General features: G+C 47.3%; 1 protein-coding gene and 1 long non-coding RNA gene across 2 annotated transcripts; both read right to left on the bottom strand.

Annotated features, from left to right (window-relative positions):
• Positions 1-569: 569 nt before the first annotated feature.
• LOC135818813 (uncharacterized) lies at positions 570-2,536 on the bottom strand. Its single transcript, XR_010553764.1, has 4 exons — positions 2,379-2,536; positions 2,138-2,215; positions 1,585-1,671; positions 570-1,300 (listed from the first exon to the last, which is right to left on the bottom strand). It is a non-coding gene; the product is annotated as an uncharacterized LOC135818813 (long non-coding RNA).
• A 1,076-nt stretch (positions 2,537-3,612) lies between these two features.
• LOC135818812 (uncharacterized) lies at positions 3,613-7,605 on the bottom strand. Its single transcript, XM_065332044.1, has 6 exons — positions 7,456-7,605; positions 7,079-7,296; positions 6,553-6,686; positions 5,332-5,507; positions 4,680-4,757; positions 3,613-3,752 (listed from the first exon to the last, which is right to left on the bottom strand). The coding sequence occupies exons 1-6, from the start codon at positions 7,560-7,562 to the stop codon at positions 3,701-3,703; spliced, it is 765 nt and encodes a 254-aa protein (XP_065188116.1). The 5' UTR covers positions 7,563-7,605; the 3' UTR covers positions 3,613-3,700.
• Positions 7,606-24,442: the final 16,837 nt, after the last annotated feature.

Genomic DNA, 24,442 nt, shown 5'->3' with positions numbered 1-24,442 from the left:
ATTATTTGTAATATAGAAGTCATTATTTGAGCACGGTCCACTATATTTTCATCGGCACATCGCTGGAAATGGTGGATTTTTAACACGTCATACTATAGAACTTCTATAGTATGACGTGTTAAAAATCCACCATTTCCAGCGATGTGCCGATGAAAATATAGTGGACCGTGCTCAAATAATGGGCCATGCCCAAATAAGAGACCGGGGGTCCAACCCTCTTCAAAAAACAAAAGACCGGGTCTATTAATCGAGGAAATGCGGTATAATTATACGACAACGTGGTGGGTAGCTGAGTTGAGCAAAACTAATACATAGTAAATACATAGTAAAAACTTACTAAAAACTTAGGAAACTAAATCCAGCTATAGTAGTCCTAGCTCCAACACAGCAACATTCCTCTCTTTCAAGACTGGTACGTAATTGCTGCAAATTTACAAGCAGCTCGGGTGCAAAGGCCAAAACAGTTTCTGGTGCAAGTTTGCTTGCAGTGGACACATTCAGTGTATGTGCAAGCGTTTAACTGTCCCTCCAGAAACTTGCGGAGACATTTCGGAAATATCGCGGAAAAAGTTGCGAGGTAAAATGCCACAAATTGCGGGGAATATTGCGGATTTTGTCAAATATTGCGGGATTATTGTGGTAAAAATGCGGAAATTGCGGCCGATTTTGGTACTTGTACTGTAGTGCTGTACGATGTACGGATCGTACAGCATAAATCATGCATGACAAAACAGAACGTACGTGTGTTGCGCTGACTGTGTTCAACTGCAAGACAGCTTTCCACCATCCTCGGACAACACTCGACGCGAGCCTTATTTTGTGACTTGTCAGCCGCTGATTTGCCCAGAAACTTCGACATTCTGGTGTCGATCTCACAAGTAAACTACTGATGAGCTTGAAGAACTAAACAACATCGAAGAAAGACCCGAATATCGCGGTTGCTTTTCGAAATATCGCGGTGCTTTTCAAGTATCAAGGACAGTTTTCTACAATAACGCGGATGATTTTTCAAATATCGCGGATATCACGGACTTTTGTTCAAATCGCGGAAAACAACGCGGCCGCGGAATCGCAAGTTCCTGGAGGGACAGGTTTAAGAATGAGTATATAAAGGCATAATAAAAGCAGGGTCACGGAAAACTTCACCACGCTCTGAAATGGCAGTGCTTGCAATATGTTCCCATGTCGTGTAACGTGCACAGGTGATGGAAGTAATGGCCACAATTGTTGTTGCGGCATGGCTTTAGCGGTAGCTCCGGATACCCGCATTCAGGGTTACAGCACATTTGTCGATTCGAAGCTGCAACATTCGATCAACCACAATACACACACACACACACACACGTCAGTATGGACAATGAACAGTGGCCATATGCTAGAAAAAAGACAAAAATTGGCCAATATTGACTATTATCTCGCCAACATCCTATTTAAAAGGCAGAACGTATTATCTGACAAGATGTTAGATATTAAAGCATCATACGTATATTATCAAGAGTACATAAGAGTATTCTTGATATTATGGTAGGCGTTTTCTAACAATAGTTTTTCTAACAATTCACATAGTAATAACTATGGCCATACCTGAAGCTGACTGTGAAGGCTGAAGGAGTACAGTGCTGCTGCTGCTGCTGCTGCTGCTGGTGATGGTCATTTGTCGTTGAGGTGCAGCTGTAGAGGATATAATAGCAACAGTTGTTGACCCTTGGCGGCTGTGGCAGGGTAGCGCATTCCGCATTCACTTTTTCGCAGGAGTATTCCGCAATACTAACTTAGAGCTGGAGTATTCAGCAGTATTTAGTATTGCAGTATTGCTGGAGTATTCAGGAACGCAAACTTTAGAGTTGTGAATTTCAGAAAACACTGTATACTGAGCAGGAAGCAATGCGGCCATGCAGTTCCCCTAGGAAAGGAAGGTGTGACGTGCTCCTGTGCTGGTCCCAGACTGTTGTGCAGCTGGAGATAACTTAAATATTGATACCCATCAGCCATCACAAAGGAGGATGTTTCATATGTCCACTAAGAAGAATTACGGCGACCGAAGTGCCTAATACCTGGAAGTGAGTAGATTGGACCTTCGATCGCAGCGAGCTAGTATCTTAGACCTATATAAAAAAAAGATTTAAACCTCACATACGTTCATTATTCGGAGCTAGTTGTTCTGAGTCTGGTCTTGAAGAGATGATCAGATGGGTCGACCCAGGTCTTCTTGAGGCTGCATTACACAAGAGCAATAAACAATGAAGCTGGTAAAAATACACATGCACTTGACAGTAACTTGGCACAAATGTACTTCAGATTATCTATAATAATAACAGCTCGCATGTACCCCATAGAGCTAAATGAATGTACAGAGGGACTACATCTAGGCCAGGTACCTTGGTCACGCTGTCGTGCCTGGACGAATTGTCTGCGTTCAGTGTCTCCGGATACTCCAACACGACATCGGAGATTTTTTCTACCGCAGGTCGTCCACGTCTGATGTTACTTGCCTCCAGTGCTGGGTCAGGGATAGCAACATTGAGTAGATCCTGGAGTTGGCGCTTGGCTTGGAGCTGTGCGGCCAATGTAAATGATGAAACTGTGCAGGAAACCAGGGGAAAGCACACTTTTTCTACAAGTATGAACTGAGATGGTGAGCCAAGGACATGTTCAGAGGGAACGTTAGGAAACACGGAGCCGGGAGCTCACAGTCAGCTTTGAGCTACCAGTGAATTGTGACTGTTAAAGGTTAATTAATGAAAGGTCTGGTTTTTGGTGTATTTCAACACATAACCTGTGCCCCAATGTGTCCAGTGTTTTCTCCCACTTTATCCATGTATCAAAGTCACACACACAGGGTCATCGCATCCATAATATTGGGCAGAACTGCCCGTTTGCCTTGCGATGTAAAATAAATAAACAACAACACCACTAACCCAAACTCGGTTTTAAGAGCAGCATGAGCTAGCCTGAGCAGTTCCTCCCTTCGCAAGTTCAGGTATACTCTATTAATACAATGTTAATGGGAAAGTATACCCTAAAATCAAATTTCACCAGTTGTAGTCTTCGGGGTGCTGAGTCGAATGGTCTTGGTCCGAGGAAGCTGAGATGCTCCCTCCTTTATTCCCAATCGAACTCGCATACTTCCACCGAAACTGGGTGACTGCGCCCTACTAGATGGGGATTTGTATGCAAAATGTCACTAAAAGCGCCGTTTCGTTCTTATAAAAGCACGGATGACCGCCATTGGCCCATATGTTGTAGTCTTTTGGACGCTGAGTCGACTGGTTTTGGTCCGAAAAGGCTGCGATGCAGCGTTCCTCCTTTATTCCCAATCGAACATGGTTGAACAAGCGGCCACGTGCTCCTGCGTACACCAGTCACCTGGTCACCGTGCCTGCAGGGTACAACTTACTAGCCTGTTTGACCTTTTTTGGGCGCAGTCCTGTCACTCGAGTTGAACCTTGGTGTGAAAGTTGTCGCCTGCTGGCGCGGTGACCAGGTGATTTATGTTATTGTTATTGTTAGGTTGTTCCACTCCACACCATATTGAAGTTTTTAGAAACAGTGAACAATGAAGTGAAGCCTGGTTCTTCGCTTTCCCACCACATTTTTAAAAGTTACCTTCGAAAAGAGCTCAGCTGGCTGACATTCTTCACCACGAACTTCCGCTTTTGCTCTTCCAGAAACCTTTCAACGATAATGGTGAAAGTCTCGCTCAGCGTCCTCTTCTTCCCGTTGCTGGTGTTGAGGAATTAGTACTTGAGAACCTTAATTAACCAAATCAAATGAGACACATGCTGCATTTCAGAAATGGAACCTGTCTAAGACCAATGTTACAGTCGTCCCTCTCTAATCCGGCACTTTATAATCCAGCACCCTCGATAAACCAGCACGATTTTCAGTAGCCAAAATGTCCTCTTCATGCACATTGCAGCAGTAAATCAGATTTGTTAATCCAGCACCCTCCCTAATCCAGCAGATTTTCGTGGCACAAATGGTGCCGGATTATAGAGGGACCACTGTATAACGTAAACTTCCTCTGGAAGTCAGGGAAGTCATTTGGACTTAGGCTGTGTTTACATGAGGCGTTTCAACCCGGGTCAGATTTCAACCCGCCATGTGCACAAAATGAATGGCGCGTTTACATGACGCATTGCGCTTGACCCGGGTTGAAATTTCGCCCCGGGTTGATAAATCAACCCGGGTCAAGAAAATCGTACAAACATACTTTGTGCGTATCTCAGGGTTAGGGTACCCCGTAAGAACGCCTTAGGCCTGTGGGAATGCCCAATTAAAAATTTAATAAATAATAATAATCTCGCGCCAGGTTTGAACAGCACTGCAAATGCAAATTTCGCGGGAACGGATTCACGTGACCATACAGGACTCTAGAAGTGGACTTTTGGCGGCATATCAGTATTTGACCCGGGTCAACTCTCTTCATGTAAACGCTCACCTCACTTGTCTATCGTACAGAATTTCAACCCGGGGTGAACTCGACCCGGGTTGAAATTTCTCATGTAAACACAGCCTTATTTCTACTTCGAATACTGGACTTTTAAAATTATTATTCTACCTGCTCACCAATGCCATGGCACAGCGCTATATCCTCTTTAGTATCTGTGCTTAAGCAAAATCGGTACTCTATGAGTGATACTAGCATTGACATTTAGAACTAGTGCATCAAAGGTTACCTTGTTCTGCGCTTCAACTCCATTGTTCGTAAATACATTGTGCTGATAGTCTCGCGCAGTCCACGCCCTCGCCCACCGCTGCAAAAGAGAACAGAACATCACACAACATCCAAAACACGTACTGTAGCTTGATTTTATTTCCCACAGTTTTCTTTGTGTCGCACTACATCGCTATACTGCCATTCACTACTTAATCACTGCCCACCATGCCCGCATTACTAACCACTGACTGATCTTACAAAATCACAATACATGCTAGGGCTTATTTCCCTGTTCCACGTTATTATGCTGCCTGATGATTGCTCAGCGTGAACTCAGAGTGGTATCCGACAATCCTGACTTCTATGGCTACATGTATGTACACTGTGGAAGTTTACACGACCCTCAGGATTAATCACCACAAACTTACCTCTGGGATTGAGAGCCATTTTCCATTCAGCCAGTTTCTCACTTGCTTATTGCTTCTAAAGACATCCAGAGCCTGCAATTTTGACTCTGCCTCACGATAGTGCCTAAAGGACAGTATGACAATGCACACAAGTCGCAAGGTATTTCCAGTTTTCCACGTATCAACAGGTGAATGATTAGTGCGGCGATAAGGGATACAAGCTACAGAGAAATACTACAGCGGACATGATCCTTGAACCCTTACTTATCAGGAACTTGTCCCTCATCTCGGCATGGTGGAGCATAAGCAAGGCTGCGCAAAGCCGCCAGGAGTGCCGATGCCTCATCATCGTTAAGACCATGGTTCCGGTTCTTCGTCCAGCGTTGCCAGGCTTGCTCACGATGGAAGTCACACAGATATATCCTTGCTTCAGGGAACACCTGAATTGTTGAATATACCAGCATATATCCAACCACATATGCACATATGCACATATGCACATGTACACACACCATACACACCATACACACCATACACACATACACATACACACACATACACATACACACACACACACACACACACACAGATCAGAAGTAGCTTATTGGTCAACAGGTGTGTATTTTTAATAGAATGTATGTGTGTATGAACCCTGAAACCAACAGCCAGGTACAACAACACACCTACAAGCTCCTGAGCCTGATGGCAACAGCCAAACTACCTCACGGCACACACAGTGCACATGCATGAACACCAGGGGCGTTGGACACGGTACGGTCACTATGGTATTGACCGTACCACCTGTTGCCCCAGTTACCCGTGAATCAATAAAATACACTGATCTGGACTCTAAATTTCCAAAATTTTCTGCTCCGCAATCTCTCCCCCCATGAGTAAACTGTACACACACACACACACGTACAGCATAGCATTGGGTATTTAATATTTCGGCCTCATTTCCTCTGTGCTGCGCTGATGAGTCCACAAAGGACGAAACAGTTCTGTCCGCAGATTGAATATATTTACTTGTATATATAATTATGCAGAATGTATCTTTCATCCGAGCTGCTGAAAATGAAATTCATATACCGTATTTTACCGGTTGTAAGTCGACCCCGGTTATAGGTCGACCCCCGTATCCGGAGGTCTCAATTCTGCGATTTAAAGTTTTCACCCAAAGAAGCACTATTAACCACTTCCTGCTATTAACACATCAACAAATCATGTAAACATTCCTTAATTGAGGTTATAACATCCCAATCCTTCAAAAGACCAATAAACTGGAAAAATGTGTACACATAGTGCACTCGTGCATGCAGTGCAGGTCATTTTTTTGTAAGATTCTGATAGTTCCCGGTTATAAGTCGAATCCCGGTTGTAAGTCGACCCCCACCCTTTCTCCTTCTATTTTAAGTCGTAAAAGGTCGACTTACAACCGGAAAAATACGGTAAGTAAAAACAAATCTTAAAGCTTCTTCTCTTTACCTTTTCGATGGCGAGCATCTCAGCTTCAGAATAATCTGTCATAAAGAACTTGGGGTGCAACAATGGTGTGTTTTCTTTGATGATAGTGAGCGCTTCTGCAATTTCAGCATTTTTCTCCGACTGCACACAAAACTCTACAGGTACAATGAACAGGAAAAAGGATGAAGTTTCCTTGTTAGAGAGATTATGTGATTACATCATCACTTCACATCTGTTGGGAAAGTCGTGGACTCATGGCACAGCACTAAACTTGAACTAGCGACTTACAGACTTAGCAAACATAACCCGTATAAGATGGCTCTACCCTGCGCACATACGAGGAGAACCCACAGACTCACACTGTGAGTAAGATGACATACGTAAAGAAGAGCAGAGCGAGGGCCCTGAGCTGGCAGCTCTCTCATTACATTAACAATTGGCAAGTTGTGGTAACCCCAAAACGTAAACTGTTCGGTCAATAATCTATCCAATGGAAAGTATCAATTCTGTGTTTACAAAAAAATAATGTGTTCCACTTAGGACTTACCACCAACAACCACATAACCTGAATTGGTATGGACGACCAGGAAGAACAATGCCAGGTCGTAGCAGGTGGTGCGGTATGTGGCGTCCATCAGCACCAACTCTCCATACTTAATCAGTAGCTCTTGCTGCCACTTTTCCTGATGTATCACCAGGAGGCGAGAGGAAGCTGGCACCGGATCAATCAATGGCTCATCATCTCCGCCACCGCTGCCTTGAAACCTGTATGAAATTCGGTTAATGGTGGAAAAAAGAGGAACATTTGTCAGAAATAGGACACAAAATAGGGCTATGTTCATAGCAGACCATAACTGACATCAGGCTTAATTGTATGTGTGTGTGTATGTGTGCCTGTATTTGCAAATAGAAACTGTCACATACCTTCCACCAGAGGGTGCTTCATTTCCGTCCAAAGTCAGTTCATCACTCATCTGGACCGGATCGGATGATAGAACTGGGGACGCGGGCACATATGGGCGAAAGTGCATAATCGCAGGCGGGTTCGGTGACTCAGTCCAAAACTTAACCTGCAGAGGAGGAGAATGTTAGGTTACACCAATGGTGTAGAAAGGAGGAGGAAATGTGGATACGAGTTATTGTTTTAGAGGATCACCAGATCCACCGAATCCGCTCTCGGCAATCCACAACAACAAGGCCTCGAAGTGATAGAGAACGCCCCTTCTATCCAGTTTCTAACTGCTAATAACATCTCTGTAGACACTCATACAACACACGCCTTTCGATAGGCGTTGTTCTTCGATCTTTTCACACAAGTACATGGATATGTCTGGTGTGGGCAGGGTGTTACGAGCAAGGTGTGTGAACGTGAATGGTGTGGGCAGGAGGCTGTGGAGACATGTTTAGGTGACACCGTGGTTTTTTAGGAGATACTTGTTCTCGTGTCGGCACTTGGACACCATTTCGGAGCGCTTGTTGAGGCTGGACGGTGACCTTAGCGTGTTCAGGATGTGATACTTTTCTCTGGTACAGAGGGAACACCGCTTCGTGATGTTGGAGTATGCCCGGGCGCGATCTTTTATCCTCCATTCGACTTCGTATTGGGCGTTGGATTTCTTCAGCTTCCAGATGTAGTTGGAGAACTCAGTGCAGCTGGAGTACTTCTCGTATCTTGTTGTAGTCATGTGGTTGGCATGGCGTGACTTGAATGGTGGCGCCGACATACCGGTGTATTCCTTTTTGGTGGGGCCTGACGTTATGGATGCCACATATATCAGATCCGTCGTTTGGCATTCACCGTTGAGTGGACAAGATGGCTTGTCTCGGCAGTTGCAGGGCTTTTCCGGTTTTTTCGACATATCCATTTACATTGCGCTATTATCACACTGCTAGCTCTACAGCCTCCTGCCTACAACATCCACACGCATTGTTCACCACCTCCTGCCCACGCCAGCCACACAGGCTTCGCGCTCACACTGCACTGCTAGCCCCTGCCTTCAACAACCACACACTCTGCACACAGCCCCCTGCCTAAAACATCACCGCTACTGCGCTAGCCCCCACAGTCTCACACAGCTTTTTATACCACCCTCTCCTGGCATATATACCGGCATGGTCGGCACCCGATCTTCATGTTGCCTGATGATTGCGTAAGCATGAAACTTAAAGTAGCAGCAAACAAGCCTTGATTGTCCTTGTTGTTCTGTTGTGTATTTTTGGATCCACTAAGGTGTGACTTTGCTATTGCTATTGTCTAAGTATGTGGGTGCATAGCAACCAACTCATGACGCATGCAGGTGTGACTTTTATTTCGCCACCAGTTGTAACCCCGCCCCCAGTAGCCAAATCAGTCAGTTTCACTGGCTACATCACCATGCTGTGGGTAAGACCGCTTGAAATGTGCTTGGATCCATACAAAAACTGGATCCAAGTGGATCCAGTTGTTGAATTTTTGAAATTGTTGCTATGCTGTGACGTAGCACTTTCAAGCCCTATGTCCTAGTGCGTAGCTCTCGGGCTAGCGTAAACTTACCTGTGTGAAAAAGGCTTTGCGGTAGTCCTTACAATGAAGTTGCTGCGAGGTAGGAGGACTTTCAATAGCTCTTCCAGCGCCTCCTGTCCATCGACTACAGTCGTTTCATTTGCCATCGTGGCGTAAGGAGACTCGCAAAAACACACCGGTGGCTTCAGATGTTGATACAGGGAATATGGTGAATAGTCTTCCGTCGATACTGAAAGCTGAGTTACATGCACTAGTACTTATCTGCGGAGGCATTGGTTGTGAGAGTTACCACCTCACCCTCGCAGTTAGGCGCTGAATCTGCCACCCTGGTATCACAAGCATGGTGGTGGTCTGCTTTTACTGAAGTTATCCCATGGTACGAAACGATTTGGGCCATTTCAGCCAATCAGCGACCGTTCTGAGCTGGGGTCACTGGGTCACCAATATATCCCGCTGGGGTCACGAATATTCTCCGGGTCACGCCAATAAGGGAGATTTTAGTGCTGGTCACGCTCTATTTGGGACAGTACATGGGATAAATGGATTACAGTGTATACCATTCGTACTCTGTGTATATCGTGTCCCTCATATTTTCCCTCGTGCTGATGCACTCCTGAAAATATTCGGCGGAAAACGAAAACGAAAGGACGAACGAAGAAGATTGCTGACCATGACGAACAACAGTGCATATCCAGACGACAGACGGCTTGCCAGAATCAGTCTGGTGCATCTTCAGGAATCCTAACATGATCGCAGCAGCATGATGTTGTTCAAGTAAGTCCTCCGAAATATCAACTCCCATGCCCTTTAGGCCATTTTTCATGCTCAGATGCAAAGTACGTAGTACTGGAAGACTAAGTTTCAGAAGGAATAATTTTAATTTTTTTTTTAAATTTTGGAGAAGAAGCTTCCTTTCTAAAAAAAAGCGTTCCTTGCTGTCAAGCAAGGTGCCTACACAATGTGTAGGGCTCCCTGGTCGGGAGTACTAACAGCTGCTCGCATCCCATGGTGCTCAGTTTCGCTCTATCCGATCGAGTAACTTTTTACCTCCTGTAGCTCAAGACCAGGGAGCCCTACACATACCGGTATGTGTAGGGCTCCCTGGTCAAGACTGCACTCGTACTGGGTCACGGCCAAGTGTCTCACTCGCTGTCCCGCCGCAAGTCTGCAGCGCTTTGCGCTGGTGGCTCTCGCGTGCGCGCACTCCTCGTTGCCATGGCGCGCAAAAACTGCCGCACTCCTAGACCAGCGTCCCTTTAGTCCTTCGCGTAGAAAACCACGTAAACACGCCGTAAACATGCTTGTTGCCAAGGTGAGTGACGAAAAATGGCCGAAAACGGGGAACGTGGGATTCACGCGGAACGTGAGTCGCGGACCCCTGTACAAAGCACGTTTCTCATCTACGTGCCGTTTTCGCAGTGTTCGTTGTGTGGAAGTCGATGGAGTTTGCGGATCGCAGTTTTTTCTTGTTGTTTCCAGCGGCCGCTTGTTTTCGCTTTGGAGTTGCCACATGTCCGTTTCAGCGACCACTCGGAGGCGACATTGATACAGTCATGGCTGGACATGGAGAGAAATCCCGGGGTCTGATGAAGAGGAAGGTGTAGTAGCGAGACTCGGAGAATTCACTGAAAATTAAATCGAGTACGGATTTGAAAGAATTGTTTGGAGAGGAAGCAGAACCCTGTTGTGACCAAAATTGACAACATGAAGGCCAAAGCCAGGGACTTTTACTGGAAATACACGGCGGCCACCAACACTGGTTCATCAAGCGATGCTACAGCCGGCCTCGACCTTGGCGCTGCGCTGCCGCGAGAGTCACACGGTGGCCAAATTACCGCACCTGGAACAGAGTTTAGGGTGATATTCCTTGAGCTCGGCGTCAGTGCTGCCATCGCTGGGCTGCCACTTGTTTTGTAACTATCTGGGTAGGTCTAGACCAAGCCAGGGAGTCCTTTCCTGGTCTACGCGCTACAAACCTTGTGCAATCGCGGCATCTAGAGAACAGGTAGATCTACACGACGTAGTTACGCCAGACTGCAGTGTAACAGAGCATCGCGTGTACGTCACGTACTCTGAAACGACACGCCGTTTTTATTACATAGTGTGGATAGGCCCTAAGCACAAAGTACGTTATAGTTGAGACGAAGTAGTCGTGACAACCATGGCGATATGAATTTTCGTGGAAACAGGTGCGGGAAATTCAAAATTTTGAACCAGGGATTAGTTTGCTGTCGTTCCGAAAGAATACCTTGGCGAGCTCTTTCACTCTGGAATAGCAAAAGCACGGCGAAAATGAGTTTTCGCTGTTCCCAGGTCCTTGGAAACCCTTTCCTAAACGCAGCACCGAAGACTGTAAGGGTTCTCCAGCTCCAGCACGTCTGGGAGAGGCCGATGAATTTCTTCCTCAGGAGTGCCGTGGAACTGGTCCTTTGTTTCCCAGATGGGATAGAGGGAGAAAGGCACGAAGCAGAGGACGCAGAAATTGTCAACTGAAAGGCAAAACTCGCCAAAAAAGCTAAATGTCACAAGAGGAAGCAATCTCGACTCTCGATCTCATCTCGATCTGCACGACGTGCTTTTTATCTCCCGCCAGTTACAAAACAATGCGAGTTTTTGCATTTTTTGCAGAATTTCCATAACGAACGTCGGCCCGTTATTTTGAGCTCTGTAACGTTTTTCCGTTATCAGATAACGTCTTTTGTCACGGCTGGGAGTGAGTACCGTAAAAGTTAGCGTTATCGTACTTTTGCTAAGGATGTCTATTGGGGCCAATCGCGGTCATCCGTGCTTTAAAGGGCTTCCCCTTTTAAGGCAAAAATTAAAATTTCACCAGTTGTAGTCTTCGGGCCGCTGAGTCGAATGGTCGTGGTCCGAGGAAGCTGAGACGCTCCCTTCCTACTTGAATCCCAATCGAACTCGCGCACTTCCACCGAAACTGGGTGACTGCGCCCTACTAGATGGGGATTTGTATGCAAAATGTCACTTAAAGCGCCATTTCGTTCTTATAAAAGCACGGATGACCGCGATTGGCCCGTTTGTTGTAGTCTTTTGGACGCTGAGTCGACTGGTTTTGGTCCGAAAAGGCTGCGATGCAGCGTTCCTCCTTTATTCCCAATCGAACAGGGTTGAACAAGTGGTCAAGTGCTCCTGCGTAAGCCAGTCACCTGGTCACCGTACCTACAGGGTACAACTTACTAGCCTGTTTGACCTTTTTTGGGTGCAGTCCTGTCACTCGAGTTGAACCTTGGTGTGAAAGTTGTCGTCTGCAGGCTGGACAGCCTTCGGGAAGACATGTGTCACTCTCCTGCTCAACAGATTCCTACATCTAGATTTGGTTACCGTCAGGGAACGAAATAGAGCTGCAAAACACCAAAGTAATTGTTTTCTTCCATTCAATTACACTGCTGAGCATGCACAGCATGGTGAGTCTTTTTTGGTGACAGCTTCAAGCGCTGCAGTCGCAGTTTGAACTCCTCCAGCGCCCACAACTTGACTGTGAGAAAGCTCAGGATGCTGATACTCAGGACGAAAATCTGAAAATTCATAAAAAAATAAAAAAATGCAGAAAAACAAAAAAGAGAACCAGCCTTCCCAAGAAGTCCAAACCCATCAAGTGGAAGACAAGCCCAAGCCCACCGATTCCCCCAGCGACCCCCAGCCATCGGTACCAGTTCCACCACTCTGTGACACTGACGGGCTCTGGGAACTGGTTACAAAGATCCCACCCAGCAAAGGAAAGCGACGAGCGGTCCTCTGGATTGGAAACCTGAGAGACGACATAACTGAGGAAACACTGACTGCTTACCTGTCCACACGTGTGGATCAACTCGGCCTCAAGGAGTTTACACTACATAACTGCAAGCTGTTCATCAAGCTGGGTAAAGTCCGTGCTCAGATCACCGTCAACGCAGCTGATGCGCCAACGGTTACTGGCCCTACATTCTGGCCACGTCCAACCTATGCCACATGCCTCTACTACAGGACATCACTCCCAGTTACCTATCGTTTGGATCTTCATAATAGCCACCTGGAGGCTACCTGGAGGCTACCTGGATAGCTTTTGGCGGAGGGCAACGCCAGCACCTCGTTGGCTGCCTCTATCGCCCATCGAATGCAACTGCTGATTTCTGGGGCCACCTGGACTCATTCCTCCACAATGCTGCCACAATCAGTCAATCACACCATCAATGACACTGGTGGGTGACTTCAACATCAATCTTGCTCAAGGCATGACCATTCGTCCTCACCAGCGCTTCTTGGACCTTATCGGATCATATGGGCTCCATAACTACGTCCAGTCTGCCACCCGAGTCACACCCCGATGTCCGGATGGAACACTGCTGGATTTAGTGCTCTCCACCATGGGTACTATAAGTCACTGCAAAGTTGTACCCTGCACGATCAGCGATCACTTTCTTGTGCATGCAAGTCTGTCTCTACCCTCCTCGCAACACCCACTGCAGCGGAAATTAGTCACCCCCAAGAACCAAGTTCGATTGGTCCACACCATCGACATTGAGTCTTTTCGCGAAGACATTGCTGCATCAGACTTGGGTGAGTTCCATCCCCAATCCGCGATAGATGAGATGTGGGCAAATTGGCACACCCAGTTTATGGCCGTCCTGGATAGGCATGCGCCAATGGTACAGACTCACCGGCGCTCCCATCCCACCCAGCCGCAAAACACGGCTCCATAGGCGATGGCTCCGCAACAAAGCAGATACTGCCCTTTATGCGCAGTTCAAGCAAGCTAGGTCGGACGCTTCGACGGCGTATCGACGGAAAGGAAATGCGTACTTCTCAAGGCAATGCCAAGACAGTGCTCAAAACCCTCGGAGGATGTGGAGTGCTATCAACGCCGTGACAGGCCGAAGAAAACCAAACCAGACGCCGACATGCAGTGCAGACTCTATTTCCGATGCGTTCCATAAAATCGTTACAGACACTACACGACCACCTCATCTTGAAATCCCCAGTGGCCCCCATGACCGGAACGGTATCCAGTGTTTCCAGTGCCCAGATGTAGCCACAGTATTGAAACTGCTTTGCAGGATTAATCCCCGGAAGGCAACGGGGAGTGATGGCATACCAGGGCTGCTCCTGAAGAGCTGTGTCGATCTTCTTGCACCCTCCCTCTGTGAAATATTTGGTGTCTCGTTATTTACAGGCGTCGTCCCCTCAGCTTTCAAGACGGCATTGATGAGACCACTGTACAAATCTGGCGATCCCTCAGTACCAACCAACTACCGTCCGGTGTCCCTTCTACTGATAGTGTCTAAGTTGCTGGAGAAGTTGGTTCAGCGACAACTGGCAGACTTGATTCAGGCGAATAATGTGCTGCCCGTCACACAGTATGCCTTTAGAGCCAGGCACTCCACCGAACAGGCCCTTGTAGTACTCACAGATGGTCTGCTTGCTGCTAAGGACCAGAAGCTCCACACGAGTGCATGCTTTCTGGACATGTCGAAAGATTTCGACAAAGTGCGTCACCATGTCCTGATACAGGATCTGTTTGAGGTTGGCGTAACTGGCAGGGCATTGTCATGGATTGCCAGCTATCTCAGCATCCGACAGCAGTATGTCCGATTTGGCACCCTCCAAAGTGGCATGAAGCCGTGTACATGTGGTGTTCCACAGGGCTCAGTGCTTGGCCCCCTGCTGTTCAGTGTCTATACCCGGGATGTCCCATCGGTTGTAGAGCCAGCAAAGTCAATCCAATTTGCTGACGACATTGAGATTCAATTCAGCCACACGTCAACGGATGTCATCTCAGCTAATCTCTCCACAGCAGTCACAAAGCTCAGTGACTGGCTACGTCAACGTGGCCTCATTCTCAATGAGACAAAGAGTCATCTCCTAGCAGTGTATGCCGGACGCAAACAGCCAACACCACCGATCAAAGTCCCCTGCGACAGAACACCCCTCCCAGAAGCCTCCTTAGTCAAGTATCTCGGAGTGTCCGTGGACAGCACTTTGACATTCAAGGAGCACATTGACAAAGTGGCAGCCAAGATGGCTCAGAAAATCGGGGCACTCTGGCGCGCACGCCGCTGCCTCAGTGAAGCTGCAAGGGCACGGTACGTGACCTCCGTAGTACTGCCAGACGCCCTATACGCCTCGCCCTCTTTCAGTGGCTCACTGTCGAGTGCTGAGATCAGGAGGCTGCAGGTTCTGCTGAATCGAGCAGTCCGCACTGTCTACGGTGTGCCCACGCGACACTCAGCTGAACCTTTGCTGACCCAGCTGGGAGTTTTCCAGGTGTCAGAGCACTTCCACCAGAACACCTTAGCTCTTGTGTGGAAGAGCCTACACGGTGAGACATCGCAGTCCGTCACTGAACTAATGACTCCACGAATGACCAGAGAAACCCGCCTTCAGCAGCAAGACGGACTCAGTCTTCCAGTTGCAAGAACAAACGCTGGCAAGTCGAGGTACGCCTTCAACGCTACAGGTAAATGGAACAGATTACCTGGAGACGTCCGCTCCAGCACAACGCTGGAGACCTTCAAAGCAGCGGCAGTACCCTACGCAATTGCTCGTTGACTACATGGAACAGTAGCAAATGCCATGTTTGACAATGGATCCGATTTCCAGCTAGCTGACTATCATTTCCAGTGCATACACACTTTTTTCTTTCCTTTTTTCTCTCTCTCTCTCTCTCTCTCTCTCTCTTTTTTCTTCCCTCTTAAGATCTTCGCTACCTTGTCATTGGGAAGAAATTCCCGTTTGGATTTTGCGAAGTAAAACAAAGTAAAAAAAAAAAAAAAAAGTTCGTCGTGGACGATTGTAATGCAAGGCAATGCCCAGGGGCGGATCCAGGGGGATGCGAAGGGTGCAAATGAACCCGTCAGGATTTTTCCAAAAAAAAAAAGTCAGGCCAGGCCAGGCCGGCCCAGGCTCGCTGCGCGGATCCGCGGATGATTTGTGTGCAATCACGTGATCGTTCTGGACACGTGCTCGCGCCAGGGCTGCACATTTGGAATAGAACTTTTTTGGAACTACAGTAACTGTTACTTTTTCACCGGCAACAAACTCACTTCTACCTCAGGAGTACAATGGGACAGCGTAGACTAACCGGGCTAGCTCTACTCCACATCCGCTACGACTTGGCTGTTGATGTCACTGACATCGTCGACATGTTCGCCCTCAAGCACCCACGGAAGATGAGGATGACCAAAATTCTCCAGGATGCGGAGTGAGGAACTGAACAGCCGCCCTGACAAGAGTTGACATTGTGTATATAGCATGTACATAGCATAATCTGTGTCTGACTGAGAATCATACCGGTAGCAGTCGTAAATTACTTGTAAATTTTGACATTCAATGTGTAACTAATCATACTACTCATCTTGGTGCTATGTGTAATTATGATATTATACAGTAACACACATAACATACTATGTCTTTGGTTTACTACTGTCAAAGAAAATATGTAAGTTTCATCCTCGCACCCCTCAGCTTTGGGGTCTGGATCCGCCCCTGATGCCTACAGTCAAGTGCTATCAGAAAAGAAGAGTATGGTGGCCAACCATTTGTCTCCACGCAACCTCAGGAGAAGAAGACAGCGCAAGCAGAGGATGTAGAGCGGCAAAATAACTTCTGACCGCGTGTGTTCAGGATTTCTGCAAATGGGAGGGATCTCGATCTGAGATCGTCTCTCAGGAACTAGCCTCACGTGAGCTGTTTTTGATGAAGACATTTTGTCACAGAGTGGAAGCAGTAGGCCTTGACACATTATGCTAGCATAATTTTTCGCATAATTCCTACCAAAATCGAATAATCGCATAACTCGAGGCAAATTGCATAAATTGGAATAATCCGCCTGTTCGCATCAAATTCCATACAGTTGTACTTGTTCTACAAGTACAAGTACAAGTAGATGCACCAGGAAGTCGTAGGTTTACGGCTCCTTTGATAACATGTCCCATCCACTACAATCAGTGACGGTCGTAGCTACATATAGGTCGGACGGTGCGTTGACCCCATTGAACATTTGCTACTAGTACAACGCCCTCTACAAAAAACTCCCCTGTTATTTTGAACAGAACCATCATATACCTGTACATTAGCAGCATATGTGAGTATAATGGGGCATAATTTGATAAGTTTTAGCATAAAAATAGCATAATTCTGCAATTTTTTCAGCAATGCGAAAAGCACAATTTCTCGAAAATATTAGCATAATCTGTCAAGGCCTAGGAAGCAGTGACGGCTTGTCTGCAGGCCGGTATATAGCTTCCCATGACAAGCTTTGGGCCTCCAAATGATAACCAGCAATAATGGTTTCACCTCTCACTGCATGTATAAGCAAGGGAAAAGATTTGCCCTGCATCAAAGTTTCAATGGAGAGCAGCCAATGGAGACGCGATCATGTCTTATAGCGCTAAGAAGTGGTGGAGCTGGTGAGAGATATTGTAGCAGCTTCAGAGGCAGATGGACTATATGCATCCTTTCCTGGAAGTTTGATAATGTGGAGCCTTTCTTCAATTTTTGTTCCAAAACAAGAGCATTATAGCCCTTGTTGAAGCATTATAATCAGCATTGTGAGGTAGTTTTTGGAGCATTGTGATTAGCATTATACGAACATTTTCGGAGCATTATCCATGGACCCTACCAGGGAGTCGTAAAATACCGGTATTTTCTGACTCCCTGGTTTTGAGTCTTTTGACGCCGGCGTGTGCTGAGGATTACAAAAGTGAGCATTTTCCGAGCATTTTCGGCTAGGTTTGGGAGCGTTTTCGGCAAGGTTTACGAGAATTTCCCAAAAGCATTTCGGCAAAGTTTCGGGCCCTAGATGGCAATCACTCGATCTACAACAGCTACTGTTCTACAGTTTGTACGCGAACGCACGCTCGCGCGCTGTTCATTTTGAGTCCAATTTACGCCCTGGGCTTACATGTATTTCAGGCATGGGCGCTAAAACGGACTTGAAGTGTACACCGACTAAAACTGGGCTTATTAGCGGACATGGGCGTTATTTAGGGTGGGCTTATTTACGGAATTTTACGGTATTTATTCACTTGTCAGCTATCAAGCCAACTCCAGTCTATACTGTACAGGCATACACTGACCATATCAAGACTGATTTTTCAACCATAAACTCAGGAATATTGTCAAAACAGATGTTTCACAATAGCATTGGCGCCAGGAAGGGAGCAGTAGACCGAAAACCTCCTTATAAAATAATATGTTCTTGGCATGTTGCACTGCTGTTTTCTATGCAGTCAATATACTTGTTGCAAGTACTCCATTTGTGACCCGCGCTATTATTAGACACTGTGCTCTTATTACTTCAAACCACCCTCACCCCGGGTCATTATTGGAGACTGGGCTATTTTGGGGACCTGGGCTTTTGTTAGAGAAAATACGGTATTATAACGAAGTGCTAACTCTAACAAGGTGGCAGACTACACAAAAATTCGCTGAAAATCGAATTTGTAAATTCATATCGAGTGCTACGGCAGTTGAAAGAGCATGAATAGCTGCAAAATCTCTGAAAATTTGGTCTCGATCTGACCAGCCGTTCAAGAGTTGTGCCCTTGCAAGGAAAGATTTTTTTGTTGCACGCTGTCATTTTGTGGCAGCACTGTATTTGAATGTGCACGTGAGCAGACCGTGCGCAACTTGTCGTATCATGGAAACACGCGAAAGTGTGCAGAATTTTGCTCCAAGTCCAAAAATCAGGTTTTTTTAGCCACGTATTGGGCTGCACGAAGCCCGCCGCCGTGCAGCAGGACTTTTACCAGTATCCTCGTGACGTTGCAGATATGTGCCTTGATTATTGTAGTTGTTGATTTAGTGACTTTGGCAAGTTTGAGTCGTGTCAAGAAGTCAGGTAGGATTCAGTGGTAGGCAGTAGTGGAGCGTTTTTTATTTTTATTTATTTTATTTATTGGGAACACAGCCAGTACAAAGAGACATGTGGAGACAAACACAAGACAAGACACAGGGGATGTAGGGACGACGTGCCGATGTACAGGGAGCACCTCGACCAACCAGGGGTCTCGGCGTTAGCGTTGCAACCTGGCATCGAAAAAGGGGGGGGGGGTTGCATGGTCAGGTAGCAAAAATAATAATTTGGTGCGAGAAAGGGGCGCTAGTATTGCACCAAATATTATAGATACGTGTAATGACTAAACCAGAAGGGAAAATGAAGAAAGAGAACAATAATCATAACAAGCAAGTACTAGTAGAGAGGTAAATACTAAATGGGTCTCAATACCATCGTCACAGGTACTGCGTGGACCACAGCCATCTCTTTCGGATTAGATCCTTACATACGTTGACCTTGAAGGTTTGGAGGCGTCTTGAATGAGGCTCGTGAAGCAGGAGGTCCGCAGGCAGGTTGTTCCAGGGTATGATGGCGAAGAAGGGGAAGGATCGCAGGAGGTAGTCAGGGGCTGTGCGAGGGGGTGTCCACTTCAGCTGAAAGGCATGGTGCGTCTGACGTTTTTGCCGTGTGCACATGCTAGCTACGGCAGGGGGCTTGGTTGGTGGCAGCATGGCCTTTACCTGGGGAGGCCCTGGAATGTAGTGCAGCTTGAACAAGTATGACAGGGCTGCCACCATCCGACGAAGCTGAAGACTTTGGAGGATGGTTCCAGGTCCCAGGAAATGCAGGGCACGTTGCTGAACCTTGTCCAGCTGGGCCATGTTAGTTGCGGCTGCGCTCGACCAGGCCAGTGGGGCATATTCAAGTAGGGGTCGCACGAATCCCTTGTAGACCGTCACTCGACCATGGTCGTCCAGGATGGGTGCTGCCTTTCGTAGGAAACCCAGCCTTTGGGAGGCGCGCAGTGCAACACTGCGAGTGTGCGCTCTGTAGGAGAGAGTAGGGTCGAGCATGACTCCCAGCAGTTTCAGGGTATCTGTCTCCTGGAGTGCTTCACCTCCAAAAGTGACTGGTGGAGTGCAGGGGGGAACGTGCTTGCGATGTAGAGTCATGCGCTGTGTCTTGGCTGGCTCAAAACAGATACGCCACTTGCGGCCCCACTCCTCAAGACTGTTGAGGGACCCTTGGAGGGAGGCGGTGGACTGTTGGAGATCGTCAGTTGGCTGTACTAAGCTGTAGAGTGTGGTGTCGTCTGCAAAGCTGCTCAGCTGCGTTCCTGGAGTTAAACATTGTTCAATGTCACAGGTGTATAGAAGGAAGAGGCTGGGTCCTAGGATGCTGCCTTGGGGGACACCAGCCTGGAGTGGTAGTCTTTGCCGATTTTTGAGGATATCCCGGATTTGGTGTGCAGCGCTGTGGAAATGGCTTGCTGTGGAGGTCCCAGCAGACTCTGTGGGAGTGTGTGAGAGAACGCCCATTCCTGCCGTTATGACAGATTCCAGGGCCACGTTGAAGGGCCCTATCCCACCACCCATGGCTGCTTCTGGACGTTTTTTAGATTTGGATCCCTCGCACGGACAGAAAAGGCAAGAAAATGTGAAAAATTGTAAATGCATTTTTTGGCTCCTGTGTGGCTTCCACATGCGACTTCAAAGACATGGTCTCGTCGCCAGCACTGGTTTACTCCGTACCATCTGTTGCTGCTGCTTCCGCGCTCTCCATCACCTCAACATCGTCAGCAGCATCGCCAATTTCTGGCGACGCACATCGTTCAGGAGATGAAGAAATAGACTCATCTGCCGACGAAAATTGCTCTCAGATACGGTTGGCTCATTATCGCTATCCAAACTCAGCGTGACCTGCTCTAAAACTTGGTCCATCTCCTCAGCCCTTTATACGTCGTGGCATGGTTGAAAATGTCGACAAATTGTCAACAAATTTCTTTCTGACTTATTTTTGCACTGCACAACCTACTCGTGCCGTGAAACGTGCCGAACTCCACGTGTGCTTGTCGTAATACGTCTCCTGAACAGATCTAGCTCCGCGTGACCACGGTAAACAGGCCTGGTATTAGTACTACACGGAAGCCAAAAAAACTGTACGACGTCATGTAGATCGGATCACTTATAATTTATATGTACGTGATCCGTGGACTAGACTGGTAGCATCCAGGATCACGTACATTTACATGATGCGTGCTGAAGTTAAGTAGACAATTAGCCTGGACGTCTTCCAGTGCCAGTGATGTACATGTAATCACAGTTTGACGTCATTGCTAGGTGATAATGATGTCACTTCTACTCATAGTTAATTTATTTTCAATGGGGGTATACCAGTGTCAGTGGTGCGTACAGGCTGCTGCACAAGCAAGAGGGAAGTACCGCCGAATCCAGCCCACGCCGATAGCGGCAAGGGACGGATGAACAGCGCTACTGGCCAAGTATACCAGCCATGGTGCAAAGGAGGCAGCAGATGCGTAATGTATACATGTAAATCTATGAAAGGAGGCTTACCTATACCATAACTTACTTGACCTGTCTGGGTACAAGGTGCAGTTAGTTTCTTGTTCATTTTGTCAGTTGCAGTTTTACTAGAAGTCTTGTTTTGCGATTTGTACCGAAGCTGAGAAGAAGCTGCTCGCTCTTGTCGTGAGCAATGATTGGCAAACCCTGAGCCAGAGATGCTGGGCGAGGTCGAGGAAAGAGAGGTGGAGGAAGTTATCGCAAAGGATCCAAGGCCAGAATCTCACAACAAGCACCACAGCGCGCAGAGGAGCTTGACAGCAATGAGTACAGGTATTACGAGCCGGAGCCGTCACGGGATGATGAGTTTGATGAGGAAATAATGCAGAGGAAATACCAGCGGCAACAAGACGATGCCAAACAGTTTTCAGGGCTGCTACATCAACCTCTCAATACGGCTCTGCACCAGCACCGTCAAGATGCGATATTGCCAGAGGCTGACATTGGCATCGATCTGAATGCGCTAGCAAAGAACTTGCTCTCTATTCCTGTGCACACTCGCCTCAATATCAGGGCACACCACCTTTCTAGTGCCACTATCGCTGAATTCCAACGTAGTGCTAATGCTAGTGCAGAGAAGGTGAAATCCAGCTACAATGCTACCTCCCAGCAACGACTAGTTAACGCCACGGACATTTCACCCGCACCCATTCAACAGTACATCGCAAGGGCAAGGATCCAGGACCTGCCTACTGTTGCGGATAACGATACTACTGAAATCAGCAATAGCAGCAGTGGTGAGCAGAAAAGCGTGCCGGCAAAGTCCGATCATGGCCCCTGTAAATCTGCTCCAGCTGCTTCACCAATCCAGCAGGTTCAGCCTACTCCACAACAGTGTGGTTCGTATGCTCAAGTCAGCGATGGGAAAGATGGTGATGGTGATGCTGTGTTGGATACTATATTAGCCCTGCCAACAGCATCAGCAACACCTGCAGCAGTTACCTTGACTAGCACAACCACTGCACCAGTACGAAGACGCGACCCCACGCCAGCACCAAGAGTGACAAATGGACTGCAGACTGCAGCAGGAGCCATTGGCCACAATGGTGATGCGTCAGCACATTGCGCACCCACAACGTCGCTGACCAGTGTTCTTGTCACGACCACAACTTCCAGAAGTCCAGCCACTGCAAGCAATAGCTCTAGACAGAACCTTGTGTCATGGAGCCATTTGTCCGCCAAGCACACAGTAAGTGCCAGTATGGGACAGCGCGTGACCAACAAAGGTGCTCCCAAAAAAGGTGCTCTGGTAGCCAATAAAGGTGCTCCAGTTGCGGCCATGGAAGCCGGTTTGATGAACATGGACACTGTATCCACGAGTAAGCGTTCGGCTGCTGTTGCAGCCGTGGCGAATGCAGATGACTATGACGATGATTTGGACATCCTGCTTGCTTTGTAGTACAGCAACAGCAGCAGCAACAGCAGCAGCAGCAGCTATGCTGTTATGCCCTTTTCTGGACTCACTATGCACACGCTGTAACTATAGGCAACCTATAGCTGTGATGATACTTCTGTTTGGTGTTGTCGTTAGAAATCTTTCTTCTCACACTGTTGGTGTTCATGGTCTTATTCCTTGCAGCTGGTCTCCATTAATCTTTCGTCCAAATGCAGGCATTGGTCTGCATTGTCAATCGTTATGTTTCTTTCATTTGCTTGTCTTGGTCGCGGCCACCTTTCCCTACTAATATCTGGCAATATCGCGTCTCGACGGTGCTGGTCCAGAGCCGTATTGAGAGGTTGATGTAGCAGCCCTGAAAACTGTTTGGCATCGTCTTGTTGCCGCTGGTATTTCCTCTGCATTATTTCCTCATCAAACTGATCATCTCGTGACGGCTCCGGCTCGTAATACCTGTACTCATTGCTGTCAAGCTCCTCTGCGCGCTGTGGTGCTTGGTGTGAAATTCTGGCCTTGGACCCTTTGCGATAACTTCCTCCACCTGTCTTTCCTCGACGTCGGCCAGCATCTCTGGCTCCTTGTTTACCGATCATTACTGACGATAAGAGGAAGGAGCTACTTCTTAGCTTAGGTACAAGGTGCAAAACAAGACTTCGAGTCAAACTGCAACTGACAAAGTGAACACCAAACTAATAGCCACTAAACAGACAGGGCAAGTTAGTGTTAGTTTTGGTGCAGGCAAGCCTCCTTTCATAGACTTATATATTACGGATCTGGTGGCTCCTTTGCACCATGGCTGGTATACTCGGCCAGGACCGCTGTTCGTCCAACCCTTGCGCGGTGACTTCATGTGCACCAACTACACTGTAATGACATGGCGTCCTTTCATGCGGTTTACCGCACGGATTTCTGAATTCGGACATATTCCGATATATTTGCATCAATCGCACAATTTTAGGTACATTTCTCTTGTAAACCCTGTCAGTTTGAGAATTTAGACAAAACACCGAACAAATTCTACTTTGTCGCGACGAAGATCGGGAGGAATCCATCATAATTATTTTACATAGCTACTACCATCACGTCGACCGAGTGAAGATCGAAATGATATTGGAGTGGAGAGAAGAAGACCTGAACTAGAGTGCTTGAGAGACTCTGTAGTGTCACATGAGAATTGCTTCGTTAGGAAAGCTCTCTTTTTGAATGGAGAAGCCCAACGTCGCTGATTTGCATCGCCGTTTTCAATCGCTGATCTGCAGTAGGAATGATTTTGTTAATTATTCGTAGTTGTGGACGTGGATGGATCCAGCGCTCTGTTCTCTCAGCAAGCCTACTCAGTCCAACACGAAGGACTTCCATGAGGGAAACAACGTGTTCCTCGAGCAAGTGCAGCTCGGGGTAATAGGGCCAATGCCACGGGAGACCACCTCGTGCCTGCATAAGACCAAGAATTGATGGCAAGAAATCTTTGATGAGCGCCTTCGACTTCAAGGACGCAATATATCTCCTCAGCAGTAACTGCAGCGCTCTTGCTGAAAATATCACTCAAAGCATTCACTAGGCATGATTATTTTAGTGAAGAGCTACTTGTACTAGCGATTGGAGATTTGGTGTTGGCTTCCAGGGCTGGGCATACCTGCTCCATCATGGTAACTGGT

The sequence above is a fragment of the Sycon ciliatum genome, chromosome 6 (genome assembly GCF_964019385.1).
Source record: "Sycon ciliatum chromosome 6, ocSycCili1.1, whole genome shotgun sequence".
In the NCBI taxonomy this organism is placed as follows: Eukaryota; Metazoa; Porifera; class Calcarea; order Leucosolenida; family Sycettidae; genus Sycon; species Sycon ciliatum.
Note: the sequence above shows the minus strand (reverse complement) of the source record. Positions and strands in the feature narration are given on the sequence as shown.